Source organism: Lutjanus erythropterus, chromosome 22 (assembly GCF_056507025.1).
Source record: "Lutjanus erythropterus isolate fLutEry1 chromosome 22, fLutEry1.hap2, whole genome shotgun sequence".
Taxonomy (NCBI): domain Eukaryota; kingdom Metazoa; phylum Chordata; class Actinopteri; order Lutjaniformes; family Lutjanidae; genus Lutjanus; species Lutjanus erythropterus.
In genome coordinates, this window is record NC_139338.1 from 11244099 (window position 1) to 11269134 (window position 25036).

The 25036-nt window shown below is 39.0% G+C and overlaps 1 protein-coding gene across 3 annotated transcripts in view; it reads left to right on the forward strand.

The window, feature by feature from the left end:
• The window catches only part of tbc1d22a (TBC1 domain family, member 22a), a 159428-nt gene that overhangs the window by 47232 nt on the left and 87160 nt on the right, over positions 1-25036 (forward strand). Inside the window, exons 8-10 of one of the 3 annotated variants that reach the window (XM_084711034.1) lie at positions 451-513; positions 1022-1087; positions 8434-8548. In XM_084711034.1, coding sequence (XP_084567160.1) covers positions 451-513; positions 1022-1087; positions 8434-8548 — 244 coding nt within the window. The remainder of the gene's footprint in view (positions 1-450; positions 514-1021; positions 1088-8433; positions 8549-25036) is intronic. The other 2 variants (XM_084711036.1, XM_084711035.1) reach the window with 2 other exon arrangements.

Consider the following 25036-nt stretch of genomic DNA (forward strand, 5'->3'; position numbering starts at 1 on the left):
ATGGTCATTTAAACTCAAAGCATCTACAACAGAAAACTCAGGACTTTTTTTCCGTGTTTTAATACACATTTAGAAAATACATTTTTGACATTTGTGAATCAATGCAATAAATCACCATGGAAACACTTCTGAGTGACACCTTTGCATCCCCCCCGACCAGAAGTAAATGCAGAAATTATTGTAGCTAACTGCATGCATATCTACTTTAGTCAGATTGGCATCAATCATGAGAATATGACCAGGTTGAAAATGACCAAAATAAACCTTTGAGCCTGCAGTTTCCGTAGAACATCTGAGAAAGTCTTACAACTGGCCAAAAATGGGTTTAAATGGTGAGTATTGAGGACAGCTGCATGAAGGGGACTTCTACAATGGTACTTGAGAGTGTAAACGTGTGTGTGTGTATGTATGTGTGTGTCTCTAACACCTTTCTCTCCCATATTGTGTCAGATCCACATAGACATTCCTAGGATGAGTCCTGAGTCTTTGGTGCTGCAGCCAAAGGTGACAGAGGTAAGGTGGACAGAGCAGACAGGACTGTGAGTACAGCTCAATCCCCCAGTCCCTGTCAAGCAACAAGCCACACACTCTCACAGACAGTCCGATCGTCTGGTCTGGACTGTTTCAGCTGGCTTGGCTCCAGCCGCTGTCCTGCATCCGTCTGGCTCCCTTCTGACGAATATGCCTGCCTGTCGTGTTATTCATCTGCGGGGCAGACACTCTGAAATGGCATAAATGTGGTCCCAACACACACAAAAACAGATGCAAACGTGCTCCCGAGCACATAGTGTCACAGAGACATCTCAACGTGCATACTTGCATTCAAGACCACCTCTGCTATCCATTTCAGACCACCGAAACCCTCGCCTGCCTTCAATCAAGGACACCAATCCACTAACTGTTGCTCTCTCTCTCTCTCTCTCTCTCTCTCTCTCTGTCTGTCTCTGTCTGTATTGGCCAGATCTATGCTAACCTGCCCGTTGCTTCAGTGTTTGTTTTTTCTCTCTTTCTCTCTCTGCAGATTCACATTGACATACCGAGAACTAATCCTCTTATTCCTCTCTTTCAACAAGCTTCTGTCCAAGAGGTGAGATCCCCCCTCCTCTTACCTGCTGCACACACACCACCTCACCTAGCAGGGTTCTCCCCTCTTGTTTTGGGCAGATAATAGGTGGTAACATCATCAGTGGCCCTGATAATATAGAGAAATAAAACATGCACAGAAGTGATGATTTAAAAGGGCTACTATGGATTATTTAAAGTAGGTTTGTATGAGGTACAGCATGCCGCTAGAGAAGCAGAGAGGAGTAACAGCATGGAAGTTGAGCAATATAATGCTCTGGACATGGTCAGCAAAATGTCTGATTTTGTCTGTGGAGTTTGGTTGGTTTGGAGAGAGTGATATTTGGCTTCTGTAACAGCTGCCAGAAAAGGCTGTCTGACAACAAAGTAAAGCGGTGAAAATATTGTAAATACAGAGTACTCTTAAAGTGTTATTTTTTTTATCTGGTGGAGAATTTTTGCTGACTCTGTCCACAACAGATCATTGCTTAGCTTCCATGCTGGTATTCATCTACTGTAGGTAATACACCAACTATGGATAAGCACCTCTAACAACCCTACATCAAATAATCTGAACTATTCCTTTAAGACAAATGCAAACTCATAAACATTTGAATTGCATTAATTGGTTCAAAAAGGTTAATGATGTATGATAATATACATATAATAATATGGGTTGTGTTAATGGTATCAGTGGGTGTCATACTTTTATAGTCAGAAACTCTGTGAAGGAAAATTCAGAATGGAAGAGAACGGCACGACAATTATTTATAAGCCAAGGAAAAGATGTTGAATATCTGGTTCCCTTTTTTTTTGTCTGCCCAGGAGTTTGAAATGGGAAAACCCTTGCATCAGCACACTGCATGGTCTGGCATGGGTGCAACACACGCAGAAGTGCAAATTAAGATTACATATATAAGATATAAGATAATACCTGCAGTCATGCATGTGATCAAATACACATAAACGTTCACTCTGCATGGTTGGTGCTCTTTGTTCTGCTTTGTTAGTGCTACTGAACAAAGCAGTTGGGTGCTGTGTTTTTAGGGTATATAAGAACTAATTATCTCAAAACCCTCTTAAGCATTATATTTGAAATAATAACAGTAACTATCAGTGGTACTTGGGGCACATTAGTAAAACACACGGCAAGGCACACATTACTGGATCTGTTAAATCACTGTAAAGTAGCTCTGGATAGCAGTATTACTTAAATACTTAAAATGTAAATGTGATACGAGTCACTTTAGTTTCTGCTGTGCTGTAAGAAGTTGGCTCAGCAGGCTTGAGGGACTATCAGTGCAGCTTCCCTAAACAACTTAACACGGATATTAACTTGATTCCATTCATTTATACGGGGTTAAGTTCATCTTATTATTACAGTGCTTCTGGGAGGTCCTGTCATATATAGAACCACTGGCCTGAGAAGCAGAGAGCTGAAAACTGAGATAGAAAAATCCTGTAATGAGGTGCAGGCTAATGAGGTGGCCAGGGCTTGTGGACTGTTCTGTGTGTGTATACACCTACACATAGGTGTGAGCGAGTACACACACATTCACTCCTGAAAGAATACACAATCGCATACGCATGTGTACGCTCTCAGAAATAAGGATATTGATGAAAAGGTTTGTAAAGGATTAGTAAAAGCATGGATGCTAAAAGATCTTCATCTTCAAATATTCAAATGTTCTACCATGTTTCAAATGACATTTAAATGTACTGTAGATGTATCTGCAATTCCCTTAATCAGTTCATTCATCACTTGTGTTCTTGTGTTTTTGCCTCATCTGTAGTATATAATTTGGTTCTTTGTAGAATCGTCAGAAGACAAGAGGGTAGAAAAAAAGGGTAATTTTTAGAGGTTATTCTTGTAATATAAAGGGGTTCTTGGAAGAACCCCCTAAATGAGTTCTAGATGAAACCCTTAGAAGGTGGAAGTTCTATGTAGAGGGTTCCAGGTGGAACCAGTACACCATTGAATGTACTTTGTAGGACTTCTCATTGGAGGTTCTGGGCGGAGCATTTCACAAATGGTGCAAAAATGTAACCATTTTATGTGGGTGTCTAAGTGGAACCCCCTGAAAGGGCCCCAGATGGAACCTTTCATAAACCAAAAAGGGATCTCCTGTGGGGACGAGACGAAGAACCCTATATGGTTCTTTTAGTGACCTGTATTTCTTCAGTGTACACAGGGTGAAACAAAACAAACAAAGTGAAAATGAGGAGATACACCAGGATTTATCAGCACGCAGACCCATGCACACATAGTACACCCAAGCACATTAATTCACACACACTGAGCTATACACAGCCACACACACGCACACACACAGTGCCCCAGGCAATGCCACCTTTCATTGCCCCCGTCTTGTACGGGCTAAGACTCGGGGCTGTAACCATGAGGGTAAGGTGGGAAATAAGATCAAACAAAGAGGAGGCTGCCTTTTACCTATAATGTTATGTGCAGTATAAATTGCTACTGTATATATTCTCTGTATCACCTTTTTTTCCCCTCTCCCAAAATCCCCTCAGATCTCCACACACCAACTCTCCCCTCTTTTAGCGTGCAAAATAAAAGCTGTTCTCTCATATATATTGGTATGCAACAGACTCCAAAGGCCTCTTCTTTTTTTATATGGTAACGCTTGCTGCGGCGCCACCTGAAAATCACCTCTGCTTCATTTCATTCACTTGTTTGTCCCCCCCCATGGGGACTCAGAGAGATTTAGTCGAGATGGAAGGCAGTCAACACTCTGTTCCATTTTGGGACGAGAGAGGGATATTGAAGCAATTCTGCAGTGATTTCCTAAGTGGTATCTAAGTGTTTGAGATTTTCTTGATTCAGAGAACAATACTGTCTTCAGGAGATGTTGATAATCTGCAATTACAAGTTCCCAATGTGAAAAGAGTTTGGTTTTGTCTCCAAATTGTGATTAAAGGCTGACAGTGCAGGATCTTTTTCCATTTCAGGCATTTAACTGCTGCTTTTTCTGTGAATAAATGATAACGAATTAGTGCATAGGTAGTAATTTAGTGTGGTTGTTGATGACTGTTTTTTCATGAGTGATTTAGCACAATGATCATTTAGCATGATCTTTAACAGTGGAATCATCTTTTGTTCCCAAGTTTTTTGTGTCAAATGTTTTGTTCAAGACTTATTTGACTTGACCAAGTGTGAACTGTGATGTCAATCATTGGATTGTGGACCATTTTGAAGGGTCTAGTAGGCAACCTTGGATTCGCAAAACTCTAACTTGTAGTTAAAATCTGGGTAGGGTTACGGACAGAAAACACCTGGTTAGGGTTAGGGATGGATCATGGTTTGGGCTAAAATGATCACTCTTAGCAAGGTCTTTTGCTACTCTGGGGTTTCCTTCTAGAAACAACCATTTTAAAGCTTCAAGTCTGACATTATGGGTGTTGCCATCTCGGTTTTTGCCACCAGAACCTGCGCATTACTGACAAAACTGTGGAGCTGGTGGCTGACATCAGCTTGGGCGGTCCTTGGTTTTGGCTTGTCCATGCATCAGTAAATAGTGGCTACAAAGTTTCTTGTATTACAGCTAAACAGTGCAATAAAATATGTTTCTCAAAACGTTTCATGTGAGAAATAGGCAATGCAGTAACATCATGCTATATTGAAGTTCTGTCACATTAGATATCGAAACAACAAACTCATTAGATACTGTTTATTTAGAACTTCTTTTGCCACATCTGGAGTTGCCCCCTGCTGGCCATTAGAAAGATTGTAGGTTTTAGGCATGTCAGCATTGGCTTCACTTGTCAGACCTGAAAGCTCCGTCCTCTGTTTAATATATGGTCTATGGACTTGACATCATTTTGTATCAGTTTTGTTTGAGATGACCGTTTATCAGGGCCTTTGGGAAGAGCTGATTTCCTGTCTCAGAGTTGTACCACATCATGACAGGAATATGAAATTAAATTGAGATTAGCATAATTTTCAAGAATCGGGTTTCCTGTCTTTTGAGGCGTGACTGAACTTTGTTTAAACTTGAAGACAGTGTCGTTTGGTTTAATGTTTGAAGCGCGCAGTCTCTCTTCATCTTTGCTTTCCCCTCTTTCACATAGAAACACACAGAGGGGCCCATAGCAAACCAGGTGTGGGTGAGGTGGTGTGTATGTGCTTGGGCTTCACTTAGTCATTCTGTGTAGGTGCCAGTGTGAAATATGTATGTCAGCTTTTGAGGTTGCATGAAAAGAAAGTCCCATTACCCACTCCCCCTGCTAGCAGCAGCACCTCTCCCTGTTTGATAGATGGGGCTTTGATAAGGGGAGAGGAGGTGTGATGTGTGGAGGCAGGTGAAGGAGATTTGAGGAGAAAGTGTAGGGGAAAGCCAGAGAGAGTTGCATCTTACCAACCTCTCCGACTGTCTTAACATTGATTGAATTACTTTAAATAAAAATGAGAGTTTTCACGCTTCCAAAAAAAATGACATCGCCATAGACATGTTTTTTCTACATAAAACAATGAGCTATGAGGTTATTTAGAAAGTGACAGAAACATGACATATCCCCAAGAAATAAGAAAGTGCTTGATGGGTGTGATACAGCAAGGTGTGAGAGAGTGTGTGTATTTTTTTTTGGGGGGGGATCCATTTGCACACCAGAGAAAACAAGCTGAACATCAAGCCTCCTCTAATTCACTGGGGCTGACAGCATTAAACAGCCACCCATAACGAAGATGGAAGTGTTTGCCTTGCAAAAAAAATATTGAGAATAGAGGAGAGAGAGAGACGGAGGTGGAGACGGACTCAAGAGGGGAAGAGCAAGAGACAGAGACAAAGTGAGTGAAAAAAAAAGAGAGGGAGGGAGGAGACCAACACCAAAGCAGAGAACAAAGTTCAAAGTGAGCTTTTTTTGTGCAAAGAAATGCAGTTGAGAAAGTGAAGGTGTTGCTCTGAGCCGAGAGAGAAGCAAAGAATTGGTTCAGAAATGTGGACTGTGTTCGCCCATTTCTGTAATCCCAAAAAATCCACTTTCAGCTTGTGTGGTTTTTAATTTGGGCAAACAGTCTGAATGGAAAACAACAACAGAAGCATTTTTATAGCATAGTTTGTGCCACTTTTCACAACAACTTCAAGGAACATCCATGTTTTGTTGTGTTTCCACCACCATAACCACAACATATAACTTCATATACTCATTTTATCTGATTAAAAAATGGCTTGCACTAAGAATAAATATATAGAAATGGTTGATCTTTCTCTATAAAAGATCTTGCAGATGGTCACATTCGGTTATATGGGTCATATACAGTAGAGGCATCAATGTTAAATTAAGATGGTTTCTTGGCCCACTAAAGAGTCATTGTAATATGAGACTCATAATACCAGGAAAAATAAAAAAGATTCAAATACATGACAGTAACTACATACACAAACACAGACAACACACACACTAAACATTTATCAAGGGGTTTAAGGTAGAATTTTAACTAGCAATTTTGTGACATTTAACTCAAGTATTTTCATCTTTAAGTGTTTTAGATGCATTTTTTTACTGAAAGTCGACATAAAATAGTCTTAAGGTCAAGAGCTGTTATGAGAACATATGTCATTAAAGATGCCCTGTGGAGGTTTCGTGTAAACAAACAACATTCAGTGTTTTTCACTGAAGCACAATGTGTGTTTCCTTGACAGGGTTCAATGTTAATCATGTAGCAAGAAAAGTTTCTCTGCAGTCACCAAGTTTTATCCTCGTTCTGTGAGTTTTTGCCAATACATTGTTGCAGATCGACAAACCTCAAGATCCCTTTTATTTAACATCGTATGAAAATAGTGAACAGTACTTGTTGGCTAGCTGCTGTTATGTTTGGGCTACTGAAGTCTGGGTTGTCTACACCTGTTTAAACTGCTAATGAAATCTGTGCAGAAGAACCACAAACACAAAAAAACAGACTTTGAAAAACTGAAATGGCAACAAAAATGTAGGAATAAATGGAAGGAGAAATTTAAGTGACTAGAATCTGAAGTATCTTAGGACATAAAGTACTGTTGTGTGTGCCACCAGTTTGTTTGACTAGGCCTAGCTTGTTTTTCATTGGAAACGATGCCTTCAGGGAACACCACTCACAATTCACGGGAAAAGCAGACAACACACCTCTCTCAGTTTAGGAAAGCTGTTATAAGTTGCTTTTAATTGCCTTGTCTGTATTGTTTTTACGTAAGTTTACATTTGGGCCACCAAAAACGTATTTTGGCACCAAATTAAGGGGCTTGGTGCCTGTGGTGTCAGTGTTTAAATGTACTATCCCTGCTTGAAGTTAAACAGACTTTTTTTTGAATGTGTACATTTCTTATATATGTATATGTCTTCCTCAAAAAAGAAAAAAAAAAAGTTGTAAAGCTTATTTTTTAAAAACACTCTGAATCCTGCATTTTTTGATCTATGTGTCCGAGCCTGTAGCCTTCTTCTTGTTTGTCTCTGTTGGCTCATTGCTACGCTACTTTGCACACTCCCTCTACCAACTGTTGATCAGCAGAATAGTGAAGTCTGTGTACGTCCTCATGCGCCTGCACAGAATAAATAAAACAGCGAACCACTCGTAAAAACATTGTTCTAAACTCCACATGGGAACTGTAATGTTTTAAGGCAAATCAAAACAAGGCAGCTTTATTTATCGAACGCATTTTATTATAATTCAGTTAGACCTTTTAGACATTTAATGTTCTAACACTCTAAGCACTTGGAAGAAAAAAAACTGCCTAACACATCCACACTCAAAAACAGATGAACATACCTCATATTTTCTGTCTGTGGTCAGCTAATATGCAACAATGGCTCTAGAAAAGACCCACTTTAAACCAGATTGATGTCAACTTAAAAATCAATATCCACATCCGTGCCAGACTCCCACAGCAAGCAAGACTGTGATTGAGATTCACTGTCTTTCCTCCTCACCAGCTTGGCATGCCTGAAATTGTTCTGATTTCTGCTCCTTCCTTCCCACAACTCACTCACCCTCTAAAATTTACTCTGTGTATGATTAAAACTTGTAATTCAAATCAGCTTCATGTTTGGGGGGCATAATTAGGACATCTATTTAAGGTGTCAGTGAACATGCAGATTCTGCTTCATTATTAGCATATCATTTGTAAGGGAAATCATTAGTCAATTAATTGATTATTTCATCAAGAGAAAATGTGACAAATTGACTGGGCTAATTGTTAGTCATTTTATATTAAATATTAACAGATATAGCTTTTCCGACCTAAAGATTTATTGATTTTCTGTTTCATATCATTGTAAATTGACTATTTTTATGCATTATTTATGTAATATAGATGTTTCTAGTCTACAAACTGCTGTTTTGACACTGTGTCTTTGTGTGTATGTTTGTGTGTGTGTAAGATTTTTGAGCGGATCCTGTTTATTTGGGCCATCCGTCACCCAGCCAGCGGCTACGTGCAAGGCATCAATGACCTGGTCACGCCGTTCTTTGTCGTCTACGTCTTTGAGTACATTGGTAAGTGCTGTCTCTCCCTCCCTCCTTCTCCCACTCACTTAAAAACTCCCTGATCTTTTTGTGCGATGTGCTATTGATGTGAGGATCAGTCATCTCTTTTTCTGCTGCTCATCTACTGCAAGTGCTCCTCTGTTCGGTGCAGAGCGGCACCTTCTGTAGCTGGCAGGACCCGAGGGTTCATCGCAGCAGGTCACAGGGAAACAACCCCGGGACCCCTCGAGACGGTCTCTTCTTTAACAACTTTCTGGCCAATGAACTCCTCCCGCTGCTCTGTGCCCTCCTCCTCTGTCTCTTTTCTTCCATCTGTCTGTTCTCCTCTTATTCAGATCTACACTTCAGTCTCACTTTGTGCTTGAATGTGCTTGTGAGCGCTATTTATCAAAGCACTCTGGTTAACACTTTGGATTAGACTGTGAGAGCATGACCTGTAGGCGTGTGTGTGCGCACGCCTGTGAATGGTTCTCCCCAGAGCCCCCCTGCTGTGTGCGTTTATGTTGTGTTACATTTATGCAGATTAATGTTTTATTTTATTCTCGCCCTTAAATTCATTTGACAATATAAACAAACAGTCAGATACAAAGCACACACAGGCTCAAAGCAGTTGAAAGAAAAAGCTGTCAGTCTTTAAAGGAAGTGCATTTTATGGATGATTTTAATGTAATTTGTGTGACCTGCTAAAAAAATATGTTGCAAGAATACAGAGATACACAACATTGTAGGCACATTTTTTTTCTCCCTAATTGCAGAGAACATCGTCTTTTCTGTGGAGGAATTAAGTAATTACTATACGTCCTCTTATTGTGATGGCCTACTGACAGATACAGACATGAAATACATTAATAATAGTAATAATAATAATCATTATGATAATAATAGTAATAATACAATGTGTTAAAAAGACAGTCACATAATAAATACGATAAAAATGACAACCAAGGTATTAATTACTACAATGCAATAAAAACAAGTAAATTGAAGAAAAAAGAGATTTAAAAGAAGACATAGAGCTAACCCACCTGATCTCCTCGAACGGTTAGTTTGAAAGTTGCGGGGCCCTGGCTTTGCCCAAGGAATTACTACCAGACCTCTGCCAGAGGATCTCAAGCTGCATTCAGGCTTATAAATGATTAGTAAGTCAGTGATTTAATCAGGGACCAATTCCAAACATGCTGTAGAAGTAATCATTTAAATTTTAAAATCACTTCTAAAATGGACTGCCAACTACTGTAGAGATGCTTTAACAGATGTTATGTGGTCTCTCCTGTTTGATTTTAGCATCTTGCTGCAGCATTTTGATCAAGTTGAACTTTGGAGAGGTTGTATGAAGTGAGACAGGCGTATAGCACGATACAATAGTCTGAATGGAATATAATGAAAGTGTGGATGACAGTTTCCAGATTCTTTGAGGATAAAAAAGAACTAATTTTGAGAAGTTGCAGAGAGCATGATTGAACACATTGTGCTGATGTACACATTAAAAATAAGAAAACTACTGCTGACTAGTTTTTTTTTTTTTTTTTTTTTTGCTGGTGCCTGTTTCTCTTTGTTCTTCACAAATTCATCATAATGATCTGGATGATGGCTCCTGAGATGGGCAATTAAATTTGTAGTGTTCAAGGAAGGTGGTTTGGCTCCTTCTCACATAACAGACGCTGCTACGCTGTTTTGGACAATTCAAAAAAGCTCCACACCGCAGACATACTCAGGTCATGTGTGCATAATTAAAGCATTATTTTATCGACTTGTCATATTGGCAAAAATGTTCATGTGCAGTAGAAACAAAGGAAAATATATTTTTTAAGATTATATATGCATATGTTTTAGATTACTGGCTCTTCTCTCTTTTTTTCAATAGAATCAAGACCTCATAGGTCTTTCAACCACCTACTGTTACTATTTGGGGGTTTTCCAGCATGGAAAAGGCAATCAGTGGTTTTTAAAGAAGCAATTTTCCAGCACACTCCTTTTCTTTATGCGTTTTGGTGATAATCTGAAACGTGACAGTAAGCAATGGGAATTGTCCCCATGCTGTCGTGACAAGTTTTTAAGTAGTTAGAGGCACCGTGGCTCTACATGATGTATACATTTCTGCATCCTTCGTCAGTGATGTGAGATTTATTCATCCCACATATATATACACTGTGCTTGTTTGGTTTCCTGGTCCCATGTTTTGGCCCATTGAGTTCTTTTTGAAGCCATTCAAAATAGAGCTACTAAGTGGAAACCTCAATGCTCTGTGGACCGCCTCGCACACACCAGGCCAACTGCAGTCACAGATACAATTAGGATCCTCAAGTTAAGTGGTGAGAGACACGCAAGTAGGCTGGACTCTGTGACTCCTGTGCTTCTCTGCTTGTGGCACACATCATTTTACTCTGTGTTAGTGGGTGTTTGTTTTAAGGCATTTTCTGTACTCTACTCTCTGCTGCTTTATTTTTCTTCTTTTGCTATAATGCCACAGTCTGGCAATCTAAAGAACAGCCTCCAGAATGACTATGAAGTTAAACTGTATAATTGTGGTGAGGAATAATGAACTGTTTATTGTTTAGATGTCTCTCAGCCCCTGTAACTACGCTGTAAAAAACTTTGTTTCAACTTAAAAGTTAGTCTGTGGTAGGCTGCATAGTATGGTTAAAAATAATCACATGCGATTATTTTGACAGATGTCATGATATGATTCACGATCAGTGAGAAAGATCGGTTGTGTATCACAATTTTCATTTTCACTGTAAAAAGTATTTATGACAATAGGACATTTGTTGGGGTCTTTGCCAAACCAAGACATTATTTTTACATTTGAAGAACCAAGATGCATCACATTTCACATATTTTTCCTTTGTCAAAAAATGCAGTGTCTGTTATTTGGATATTGCACTTGCCGTAATTCAGTTTCGATAATATTTCGATTAATTGTGAAGCTCAAGTGTCTGGGCTTTCATAAAATTTGTAGTTGACTGACTTTGAGGAGACATGCTGAGATAATTTTGTTATGATTCAAAACAAATGAGCTTTTCTACTTGCTCCGCCAGCTGAGCCACAGGGGCGTCCAAATAGTCAAATATACTTGATATTAATTCAGTTGTACTTGAGAAAACATGTTCAATAAGTTATATATAGATAAGTTAAACCAACAACTCTTCTGTCACTCTGACGAACAGTGTAAAAAAAGATTTCCTTTTACCTTTTCTCAGTTTGAAAAGTCATTGTTTATTTTACACAGAGTATTAGCTCTCAAACATTGCATGCTAATATGCTGATTTTGTTTCTATAGAAACTTCATTTATTGAGTTGATTGAACTCTCTACACTACATTCATTTGACTCATCATTTCTAGTCAGAAAACTTAAAGCAAGAGAAACTGAAAATAAATACTAGAAATCTTCAATTTAATGAACTTGAATAAATAAAAATGCTATTTATGTTAACTAGAAAAGATTAGTTGATTCCACTGAATTCCTGTGTGATTCTTTGCAGTGTATTTGTGTGGACATTGATGTATGAAGGGTGACTCTCTTGACTTGTTTTTCCTCATTTAGCCTTCTGTCCTTCACGTTTTCCATTCTCTTCCTTCATCTTTATGTTCTCCTGTGTCTTGTTTCTTCTGCCTTTTCTTTCACTCCGTCATTCTCTCCTCTCGCACTTTATCTCTACCTCTGTCTGCATTTGTTTCTGGTCGCTCTTTGACTTTCTCCGTGGGCGAGTCACGCTCTTGTCAGATCTTCAAGGCATCACCCCGCGCTTTGTTCCCCTGCATCTCCATGCGCTGATGAGCCTTGAACAACACACGGAGCCAACACACCTTCAAACGTGCCCGGCTGGCATCTAACACGATGGCTTGATGCGCTGTGTTGTTGTTTGTTAGGTGCTTGTGTTTCCTGATGGAGTGAGAGCCAAAGCAGAGAGAGAGGTTTGGCTCTTTCACGGCCTAATTCTGCTCCTTTGTGGAGGGCTAGGAAGTGTGAGATACACTCTCTCATGCTGCCGTGCTCTCTTGCTCTCTGGCTGTCTCCCTTCTTCTCTTGCCATCTACTTTTCTTTCTTTTATTGTGTTGCACTCCCTCTTCCCTTTGTATGTAAGTTTATGAGTATCTGATGAGAACAGTCGAAATTTAAGAATTGTTCCATGTCCACCCCTTGGGCAACGTAGACATGTACGAAAATAATAACACATGTTTGTAGGTTCGGCACCTGAACATTTATCTCTCTTATTTCTTCTGTGAATGAGTTCAAAGACTGATCTGTCAAACCCAAGAGACATGAGCCTCACCTTAGACTGAAAATTAATTTAATGATTTATAATTAAGTGTTTTTTTTTTTTGTTTTTTTTTACATTGGAGGAATTTATATTTGTAGCAAAGGATGAGAATGTCGAAGTATATTGTTATGCCAAAAGATTATAACTCAAACTATGACCACAGATTGAACAAGTTTAAAATATAATAACATCACTGTAGGCTTCCTACAGATTTAGCTGAAACATGCTGTCAACACTGCACTAAAATGTCAGCGCCATATTGGCGTGAAAAGTCACCATATCAACACTTAAAGCTGATAAGGATAACTTGGTTGTATACATTTGCTTTATTGTTGATTATTTAATTTATCCATTAATTATTTTCCTGATTAATTAACTAGTTATTTGGTCCATAAATTGTTAGAAAATAGTGAAAAATGTTGATCACCATTTCCTAAAGTGTACAATGACGTCCTCAAATGTCTTGTTTTGTTTACAACCTGAAGACATTCAGTTTAGTTTCTCGAAGCAGCAAAGAAACCAGAAAATACTCACATTGAAGAGGCTGGAATCAGAGAATTTTGACTTTATTCTTTTAAAAACGACTAAAACTGATCAATTATCAAAATAGTTGATGATTAATAGTTGGTAACTAATGGATTAGTTTTTGCAGCTCTTAATTCAAGTCTAATATTCACTCTCCTTTAAGCTCTGTTTTGGTCTGTTTGATGCTGGGAAAGTAAGATATAGTGATGTTTTAGAACTTTTTGCGGGCCTGATACCAAAACAGTGAACTGAATGACATTAATCTGCTTCGTAGCGCTGAGTGAAACTCCAGAGTTTGTCACTTTGAAAATATGAAAATATTGATATGGCTCTTTTATGGAATAGCTACTTAATGTACAACAGAGGTACATGAGATATGTGTTTTTTTTCTATCTGTATCGTCCTGTGTGCATATTTGGGGCTGGAAGAACCTGTGTATTTACGTTCTCCAAGTCCCTGAGCAAATGTCTTTGTAATGGACACAACATCGACTGTTGTTTGGAGTGGTCCTTGATAGTTCACATTATGGTACGATGGCCTAATCAGTAGCCCTAAAAGCTGCAGGACAAAACGAAGAGTGCAGTAGGTGAGAAAGTGGCTTCGATAAGCCTGCAGCAAAAGAGGTCAATATATGCTTATGTCCTGCAGAGTTAAACTGAGTTACAAAGCAGCCAAAATCCAGAGCCAAAGTATCTTTAGGAATTGAGATGACAGAAACGTAGTGTTTACTTTTTATCCACACTAATGCACACCAAGTTTTCTCTCTCAGAACGTTCTTCATATTTAATTTCCAAATGTGTGTTTGTGTCTAAACAGTGTAAAGCCTTGTGGATTTGAGCGACAGCCAGTATCGGAGGATATGAGCCAGTTCACTGATTGGGAACCTGATTAAGACTTTGACATGTTTGCAGCTGCCTAATCTACCCTCTAAACAAGTCTTTTCTGTCTATCCTCTGTTCCATGTTGGGAGCTGTCTCTCTCCGAGATCATTTCTTGGCTATGTTTTCTCTCTCTTCCTCTTTCTGTGTCTCCGTCTTGTTGTCTTTTTTACTTTCCACGTCTCACTCTCAGAAATGAAGGTGCTAACTAGAACCATATAGTGTTCCTCAGCTTGTCCCCATAGGAGAACCCTTTCTGGTTATTCTTTATGAAGGTTCCACCTGGAGATCTTTCAGGGGATTCCACTCAGAACCCAACATAAAACTGCATAAATTACCTAGAACTGTCTGTGAAAGGTTCCACCCAGAACCCCCTATGAGAGACTGCACAGAAAATCTTTCTGTGGGGTAATGGTTCAACACAGAACCCTGTCAGGGAGTTCTACCAAAAACCCTTTTATATTCCAAAGGTTTCGTCAAGAACCCACCCTTTTGTATTCCAATGATTTGATCCAGAACCCACTCAGAGTTCTACAGAGACCCCTTTTATATACCAAGGGTTCCTTATTTCTAAGAGTGTATATGGTTCTTGTGCCTTCTGAGAGACAGGTAGAGGTAGGAAAAAAACATGCAAGATCACACCGTCTCTCTGCTGCCCACAAGATGTCCCTGAATATGTTTGTTTGTGTTAGTTTACTTGTCTTCCTTTTTGTTTCACTATTCTTATCTGTCACTTTGTTTGTGTCTCTCTGGTTTTCTTTTTAGTGCTCTCTCTCTCTCTCTGTTTCTCTGACTTCTTTTTCAGAGTCACAAAACAGTCTCGGTCTGGCACCGCAGTGCTTGTTCAGCTGCCATACACTCCATTTACCTTTTGATGATGCAACACAGAGTGATGGCTCGACCTCTTAACCACTCCATCCTCGCAGCGCTCGCCTCTTTTCATCCTGTCACCAACTTTCATTAACACCTGACTGTTAATCCAAATTGAAAAGTTCCAATTGGTAGATTATTGATAAACTCTTCTAACGCCGTAGAGGAGAAAATACCACTGAAGTTGCTTTGTATCCACCTGGACTGTTAAGCAATCTAACAGGCGTCCCCCGCGTCAAAGGAGGAATTGATTTGGAGAGTCTATCGTTCCTGTTCTCCAGCTGTGAGGCATTACTCTGCTTTTGTCTTCTCCCTATCTTCCACGCTGTAGCTCCTCTCCCATTAGCCGACAATAGAAGTCATCTAATTAAGGCCAGGATGGGCCATGACGGGCCAAAGGAGCCGGGCCATGCCTCCTTTAATGTGGAGCGGCCATTGATCGGCCCGTGGATCCATAATGTAATCTGCATGCCAGTGTCTAAGTATGGATCCGCTCTGAAGAAAGATGAGAACAAGGGAGCAAGTTAAAGAGACAGGGAAAGAGATAAAGCGGCGTATTGAAAACAAAATTCAGAGAGGTGTGGCTTTGACGACTGTGAGCGAAAGAGAACCGCAGCCTGAACCGAGGCAGACAAAGTATCAGACTTTAACAGCAGTCAGACTATCTCTTGGCAGGTTTAAGAGAAAGAAAGAGTGAGGGCATGGAGAATGATGGAGAGGGACAAACAGTGGAGCAGGAAAACAAGATTTTCAAAAAAAGAGGGAAAATGACCGACTTGGAAAGTGCCCCCATGCTGTCAGGAAGCAGCTGAGCCAGGCAGTCCTTCCTCCTGTCAACCAGGAGATGAATGGCCTGGTCTAACCTATCACCATCCTCCACTGTGAAGCTGTGCTTGTCACACTAGGCAGAACGTGGCTAGCAACAGCTTCTCTGTTGCTAGGACTTCATGAAAAGGACAGCAATTAGCTCTGTTATGAGAGTGTTGGTCACTGCTGTGTAAAAGCAGCACTTCTAAATGTATAGAATTCATTTGGTATCAAATATAACTGTGCTACAAAGAGTGAAAAAAGAGCTCTGGAGACCAATTTAACAAAATACACAGTGATATAAGATCTAAAAGTTAACCTTAAAGCTGCCTTAACATGTTTATTTTAACAATGCATCAAATGACTATGTATAATGTAAATAGTTACCCACAAAGTATTAATGCGTGACAGTTGTTGTCTACTCTACAGAGCATCTTCCAGTTCAAAATGCATCTGGATGCAGGTGGATAGAACTACAACCAATCAAAGCAATGAAACGTGATGTAGTGAGCAAAATAGCGGCTGCTTGGTTGCAACCTTTCTCATACTACAACTAAATGGTAAACTAAAATATGTTTCTGAAACTATTAGGAAATACATAAACATATACACATATTTTATCAGGTTTGTCTAGTTCATCAGTTTGATCTGCCTGTTGGACGAACCTGCTGACTTAATGTCGTGTTTGGTTTGAATGGTAGCTACGTGGTTGTGATTTTTTTTCCATCTTTCTTTCTTATTATAGCTAAACAGTATACAAAACTATGTTTCTGAAAACATTTTAGGTGGGAAATAGGCAATGTAGTAGCAGAATCTTGATCCATATTTGATCAACACCGCTTAGTTTGATCTGAGTTTGGTAGCCTGAGGTGTTCCACTGGGCAGACCTACTAACTGGACAGACATACAACCAATCAGAGCAGCAAAACCTGACGAAGTGGGGGCTGATGTATCTGTCAGAACACGTGAAAACATCACCTGTAAACCACCACCTGTAAACTACCTGTCCAGCAGACAAAGACAAAGCCAGCAAAAGGCCCAGCTTGTGAACGTAGTGGAGCATGAAGCAGCAACCAGGCCTTAAATGAGAGTGAATATTGGCCGGAGACAGTGTTGCTATTGGATGCATATATTAGCAACTGTTTTCTGAGCTCATCTTGCTTCACTTAAAAGTTGATTATATGTTGGTGTTCTCAGCTTGTTACAGCAAAAGGAGGTTTAAAAACAATTTTTGGAACAAGGTTTACTTTCACGTGAATTTTACTAATGACCTACATTGCACACGGTCAGTGGGTTTCAATGAACATTTTAACACAGTTTTCGCAACATTTAAAAGCACCAAATTAGATTGCCGACTGCCAGTCTTTCCTGCTGTCCAAGTAAGGTTGATTCCATTACTTAGCCAAATAACAAAATGTGTTTTCTGGTAACGTTGCTCTTGCCACTCAAATTTAATTTCCTAGTAAAAGAAGCACCACTCTGAATTGTTTTAATTAAAAAAAAGAAAGAAAAAAGTAAGCAAGGTTATTTTTCCATCGTTGAGAAAAGTGCTCCCAGTTCTTCAAAAAAAAATCACAGTGTACTCTCTGGCATTTTATTGACATGTGTCACCATCTGTCTAGAAGTAGGATAATGCGCTCAGCGAGCCCTTTGAGTAAGGACAGATGAGGACAAACCTAAAATGTTCTGGGTTAGGTATATTTTAAAATTTAAATGCATTTTATTGCAAAAGAAGCAGAGGTCTCTCTCCAAGTGGCAATGAATTACTCAAGAAACAGGTCAGAAAAAAAAGAATCTTTAGACATTCATACATCTCAAGTCACATCAGATAGTGAGGGACAAACAGAGATAGAAGGACAAGTAAGGTGTCCAAACAAGCAGAGCCGTCAGTGTAGTTAGAAAGGCTTTGGAGGTTTTGTGTCCCTGTGGTTATTAGGGAAGATGGAGAGGATGAGGAGCAAGAAGACCAGTGTGCCTGTATGATAGAGGTCCTGATGGTGTATGGGGGGTGCTGTGTGTCTTTGTGTGTGTGTGTGTGTGTGTGTGTGTGTGTGTGTGTGTGTGTGTGTTTTAACCAGCCTTTTAAAACATCAAAACTCCTCAGATCCCTTGATACGTCTTTTCCCAAGAAGCTTCTTTTAAGCTTTCACTAATGCAGAGAAATGTGCACTTCTTTTTACAATATGCTCTTTATCACTTGCTTATGCAGGGCAACTGCTGACTGCTAAATTATACACACAATTTTAGTCAGCCTTTAGGAAGTAAGAGCTTCATGTCATCCACTTTTTTCTTTGGCATTTTGCATTATTTTTAAAAAGTTTGTCCCAGTCCCATGGTAAGAAAACTTTTAGAAAAATGCTTTAAACCCAATGGGAGAAAATGTGAGAGGTTAACTTGCAACGTACCTCCTTTCAAATTATGTTTATAATACGCTCTTCTCTATTATGCAGCTTATATGTCACAAATATTTATGTAGTTAGTTTAGTTGCCGCAGCTGTTTTATTTAAAATGACTATAATCGACTGTGATTCCTTCACAGATGCTGGATGTCACTAAACACTTGGGCTGCAAAATTTGTTGGCCACAGATTGTCAGCATCACAGTAATTTATTCACCTTAATGTTCAATTTTAATACACATTTATTTAGTCATTTCGTTACTTTTGTGCACAAGTAAAAAGATGCAGGTATGGTGTTCTGCAGAACCAGCACCATCATTACAATAAACTGGAGAATTAATGTCTCGGCAGAGAAGAACAGATTATTGTATCAGACCAAATATACAAATTAAAATATAGATTTTCTCTGTTAAAGTGACAGAAATAATCTAAAGTTAATTGTTTAGGGGAAACAAAATGAAAACGGCTGATTGACTTTTCATGGGGCCTCATTTAAAAAACTGGCACCACTTGCTTGGCACTAACAGAATTTGTTTAATCTCTGTGTGTGCATAAATGTGTCAGTGTGTGTTATACTTTCTCTGATATACTGCTTGTGCGTACTTTTGTGTGGGGGTGTGTGTGCTTCTGAGTGACTAGTTTTTGGTCTTTTAAGTTTTCTTAGTAATCAAGGAAACAGATAATGAATATTTGAAACTGATTATACAGAGCATTTGTAGTAAACATGAAAATCTTGGTGTCAGAACTGAGAATAACACAAACACAAAACTTAAAATGCCTTTAAGTGTATTCTGAAATGTTGCAAACTTTTCAACATTCAATCGATCAAATAAATTTGTGGACGGGACAATGAGTGAGACCACAGAAGAGTGACTACAGACAGAGGCGGCTGCATCACAGTCAAAGTAGCACATTTTTAAACTGATTTTTAGGTGGATAGGTTGGTAGCTCTTTATTTATTTCCTTGGGGAAATTTCAGTCTTAGCAGCAGAGATATAGAAGGATAGGGGAAAAGGGATAGTAAATAAGGAAAAAAAAAAACTAGGCAAAACAATGAAGAGAACAGGGAACATAAATATGCGTAGAAAGTAAAGCAGACCTGTTTAAAGGACATCAAACAAAATATTAAAAAAACAGTGCAATCTCTCAAACTCTAATTCTGATTAGCATAAAAATACTTAATATTGGATCTGATCATCGGCTAGGTCAATAATTGCTCGATCCCTAGATTTAAATATGGTTTTTCATCATTGCTGCACTGTTTTTATGGAGAATTCAGCTCTACAGACTTTATGTGTGTCTCTGTTGGTCTTTATGTGTGATCCAGTAATGAAGCCAGCGCTTTTAATGTTGGAGCCTGACAGGTGGGCGGCTGTGACAGACAACCTAAATGCGGCTAATGTACCATAAGTAGGGTTTCAGAGAACCTACGTATAGAACTATATTGAGGGGCACACTTTGTACGGTGCCCCAGAACAAAGAGAGCTCTGCTGGATGTCTCTTTGCGAAAGTCAAGGTGCGGCAGGGGCCACTTATGTACGCACACACAGTCCCTGCATCGCCACTGTGAGCGTTGTGTGTGGGGTGGAGTGTAACACTGCAGATAGACTGGCTTGGTGGAGCACCCAGGGACAGAGCTGGGAAGATGGAAACATACTGTCAGTCAGCTGTGATGAAATGCCTGCAGGAGTGTAACGCCACACGCACAAACACACACACGGGGGCACAGATTGGTGAAGTGAGCTAATACACAGACACACAAAGTCCAGAGACCGGAGCTGATGTCTGCTAAATAAACAGAAGAGCTGACTCTCATTAGACTGGAAACTTAAACTGAGCAACATTTGAAACTGTGTGTGTGTGTGTGTGTGTGTGTGTGTGTGTGTGTGTGTGTGTATTAATATTTCTGAAACTGAAATGTCACTGTCATGTTCTGCCTGAATTATATTTTCAGGTTGGCTGTATATTTTGCAGGAAGCAGCAGTTTGCTTTGCTTGAGGCATTCGTTTTTGCCCACTTTAACATTATGTTGTGTCTGCTTCGTGTCTTCCTCTGCATTCTCCCACAATATCTTCTCTCTGATCTGTTGTTTGTCCACTGGCATGGAGCTTTAGCTGTGGCACAGTGTGTCCTGCCACGCTGTGCTATGCCGTGCTCATTTGTATTTAAATTGCATCCTCGCATCAGGGGATTACAGCGCTCAACGATTATAATAATGGCTGGCTCGATATGTGTGGTCATAGAAAGAAAGTGCCAATTCTGGTGTCGGTAACATAGGAGCCGCCATCATTCGGTGTTATATTTTGCTCTTCTTAACACGGTGTAACAGATGGAGAGAGGAAAATTGTTGTTTTGTTAATACAGTGTTAATGTAATTACATACTTGGCTGCTTCACATTTAGAAACATTCAGCTGCACTTTACAGTACACTAATAAGACATAGCAGGCCATGCTTTGTATCAAACTGGACAAAAACTTGAAATAATGCTTTCTGTATTAGACATTTACACTTTACATTTAGTTTTGTTGTAACGTGTTTCTAATTACCCTCTAAGAAAGTCTAACAAGGGTCTAACAGTGGGAAATAATAAACTTTACATTACTCTTAATTTACTGAACAGTTCTGTCATTTGTGCCTAATTACCCTCTAAAAAGGTCTAATAAGGGTCTAATACTGTCTAATAAAGAATATATTATTTCTAGCATTTGCCTAATGTGATACAAAGCGCATCTTATTATCTCATTAACCAGAGAAGCTTTGGACTTTTATTTTGAAAGTTTTGTCTCAGTCCCAAAGCTTAGTTTAATTTTTCTTTTTGGCTCATCCCGTTGATTCGTAGTCTCCTCTCTTCCCTCCATCTTTGTATCCATCCATCTGCCTGTTTGTCCGTCTATAGATTGAGCAATCTGCGGAGTGGATCTCCGCCAGTAGGCGGTTAACTAATATCGGCTTCTCTCTCCCTATGGTCTGGCCACCGTTGGTCGAGCCTTCTATTCTAAGTCTCCCTCTGATTAACGGCTGTTATTAGCTCTAATGAGCTGCTTAGTGATTGCCCGAGCACAGCTGCTGACATCCAGCAGGAACACTGTCTTTTCTACTTTGTTCCTTATCTACTTTTGCTTTCTCTAATTTCTCCTGCTTTAATCATTTGGTGAGATTATTGACTCGGCGTAGGCATTATTTTTCTCCAGACAGTTTGAGATTTGTTCAATTTTCTTTGACGGCGCCTCTCTTTGTCTCTCCCCTGGCTAGAGCTTTGTCTCGGTCTCCACTCCTCTATTTGGTTTAGAGCGCAATCACCATGTTTCTGGGGTTAAGTAATAGCATTTGGACTGGCAGAAATTGAATCAGCTGTGTGGTTTTGACCCTCAGTCTCTGTCTGTCTCCACCTTTCTCTATATAAATGTCTCTCTTTCATTCCCCTGGAATATGTTCTTCTCTTTCAGACTTTTGAGGGTTGCCACTTTACATTCATTTTCCACTTCTTTCTCATAAAGAGGTTGCATTCAGGGTCTCATATCTCCACTTTAATGCACATTTAACGTTTTGGTTCTGTGAAACCAACTTGGTAGCTGCTCTCATACATTTTTAAGGCCACTGGATTACAAAGAGAGTAAAGCTTGTTTAAAAGGAGATAGATTGTATTCATTATTCTGGTTGTTTGTGTGTTTTATGTGTTCATCTAACAGCAGCTTTCTTTTCTCTTCTTCATCATTTATTACTTGATAAAACTGTATCTGCTAATGGTCCAAAAATATATCCATATTTCTTATGTCTATGTAGGGCTGGGCAGTACATTGATATTATATGGATATTGTCACATCGTGATATAGCATTAGTGTCTTTTTGTTTTTAAAGGCTGTGGCTACAGAGTGTTCCAGTTTCTACACACTTAGTAATTATATCCACATTACTGATGATTTTTTTAAAATTGAAAATCTCATCATGTTAATATTTTGTGAAGGCACTGACGATATTGTAGTAATATAGTAGTAATAATGAAATTTTTTTTTTCCGTATCACCCAGTTCTACTTTGCTGGTTAGTTTAATCTACAGCAGTGCGTAATATTCTTTATGCTCATCAACATTTGAGAATTTATGGTATGTTATTTTTGATAAATCGTATGGACACACATATTGTATAATGTGGCATAGCCTAAAATATTATTTATAAGCCATATCACCCAGCTCTGTGCCTGTCTCAAATGTTTAAATAAAAAAAATTAAAATAACAGCTTTCCTTCCAAATATAAGAAAAAAATTGAGAAAAACTTTTTATTAAAGGAAATGGAAAACAGAGAGATGAGAATGTACTGAGTACTTTACCAAAAGTGTGCTATTCATAGGATGAGTAGTATCTCTTGTAATTGTCTGTGCTTTTGTATTGCTTTATTAACTTTTATATTAACTTTTGCTGTTCTATTTTAAGTTTGTTTCTAATTGCAATCATTTATCTTTATTTTTTGTTTCTGTATGTCTTACCAAGTGCCAGGTAAACTGTCTTATGTTTTTGCCTTTGTTCTTCTTTTGTTTGATGAATATTGATGTGCTGATGTGCCAGATGTTTATGGCAGACTTTAAGGGTGGAAATCACCAGAGGCTCCATGATATGACATTATCACAGTACTTCAATCATAAAACAGTATTACTGCGATTTTTTGCGATAACACAAATTGTGATGTATTGCCATGTACTATATTTTTTCAGTATTCCAATTGTGTCCCCGAAGACAAACTTTGTCAACATCTGCTTTATTTAATGGGATAAAGTTTTCAGTCTGTTCATCTCACATCCATCATGTTTATCGCTGCAAAATGGGACTGTCAAGCAGACAGATCGACCAACTCTGTCATAAAAACCTACCAGTCCCACTGACCATGACCTCTGCTGACCTCACCCGAAGAAAAAAAACTCAGTGCCAACTAGTGGGCTGAAAATCAGTTGACTTCACTATTCTTTTACCAAAAAGTTCAATTTGCTTTTGCAATATTTATCACTTATGAAGTAAAATGTCTTTGTATCAATACAATATTGCCATGCATACTGCTGTACTATGCTGTACCGATTTTTTTTTTTTTTACTCCCCACCCTTAAGAGCCTCAAGCCAAACCAGACCATTGCCTATTAAAACAAGATAAGGTTTCAACACTGAGGTGAGGTTAAGTATTTTAGCCATTTAAAACAAATAGCCTTCACAAATCCTGCAGGGTTTCCCTAAAATCAATATATGTTGCAGAGAACGGGACACAGATGTGGTACGTGTTTTCAGTCATACAAGAACTCTTCAGCAGGTAGAGACAGGGCAAATGATTACAAAAATGTAATGTGGCGTTCAGTTGAAAATCTCTTCAAACCTTTTGCAAAGGTATTGCACCATGTTTGTTGTTGTTTTTAAGCCTTCACATGTTTTGGCCTGCGGTGTGGACATGACCGTTGAAATCACAGAGATCGTCATCAGTGCTTGACAAGAGGATATATAAAGCTGAAAATCAATAGCTGTGCTTTCATCTGCATCCGGCCTGATCTTATTTCCCCGTATTACCAGAAATTCTCTCATTGCTCCTGATAAAAAGCAATAGCGCTCTGAAATGATCCAGAGAAATAGTTCTGTCAAAAAATGATTTATCTTCTGTGAATAATCGCAGGGGTTATTGAATATTTTTAGATTAAGTTAATTACTTGACTATAAAAAGCCATAAATTGAAGCTCTCCTCACCGAGAAGCTTCAGATCTCTCCAAGTCTCTATTTCTCGTTCTCTCTGTCAGCCGTTTGATTTGGGGAAAAAAAAAAAATCTGTTTTATCATTCTGTCACCAGCGAGACGCGTTCCGCTTGACCTGATGCAATTGGAGGCAATTGAAACAGTCATCTTACCGTGCTGCCGCTGCGGTGCTGTGTGGTGTTTTGGGTTGCATCATGACTTTGTGCACACGCACACATACACACACACACACACACAAAGACTCACGCGGACATGAGCACATTTCAGATTTGTGGACATGTTTGAAACAATAGCGCTCACATATAAAAGGATCTGGACACTTACATATGTGCGTACACATACACACTGCAGCCTCACACGTGTTTACACAAATATCTGCACACGCACGGGATTACGTCAGGAGGTGTCTCTCTCACCACTGTGTTCCTTCTGCCGTTCACAATGTCTGCTTATTACTGTTCCCGCTAATGTTTTTTTTCCTAACTAAGCCTGCAGATTACACACACTAATGACTTAATGGACTGATCCCTCACTTACATCTCAGGAAACTTTCCTTCAGCTCCCAGATGTGTCTTGTACATTAGGCTGGCACATTAACTATGCCTTGAGTAGACTGGATGTCTTATGTGATTCATAAATGTTTAAGATAAGAAAACAGTGAACTTAATTAAACCTGGAGGAAATTGTTGTGACAGAAATTGTTCAAAAATACTATAACACAAGTGGGAACAGTAGAGTAATAAAGTGTATGAGTAAATGTCAAACCAGTGCTTCATATAATCACAATACAACTTATTAAGATACATTTATTAAAATAAGCAAATTGGAAAAAAACTAAAATAGAACAGTAGTATTAGCAATGATATGAATGATACTGAAAAGTAATACTGCAGTTGATATTGAAGACAGTTTTCACACAGTTTTTTTTTTTTTCGTTATTTTGTTTGGCTGTTCATTCTGTCTTTTAAATGCAGCCTCTATCAGATGCCTGTGTGATCTGGGATTCTGGCTTGTTACATTCATGTGTGCAG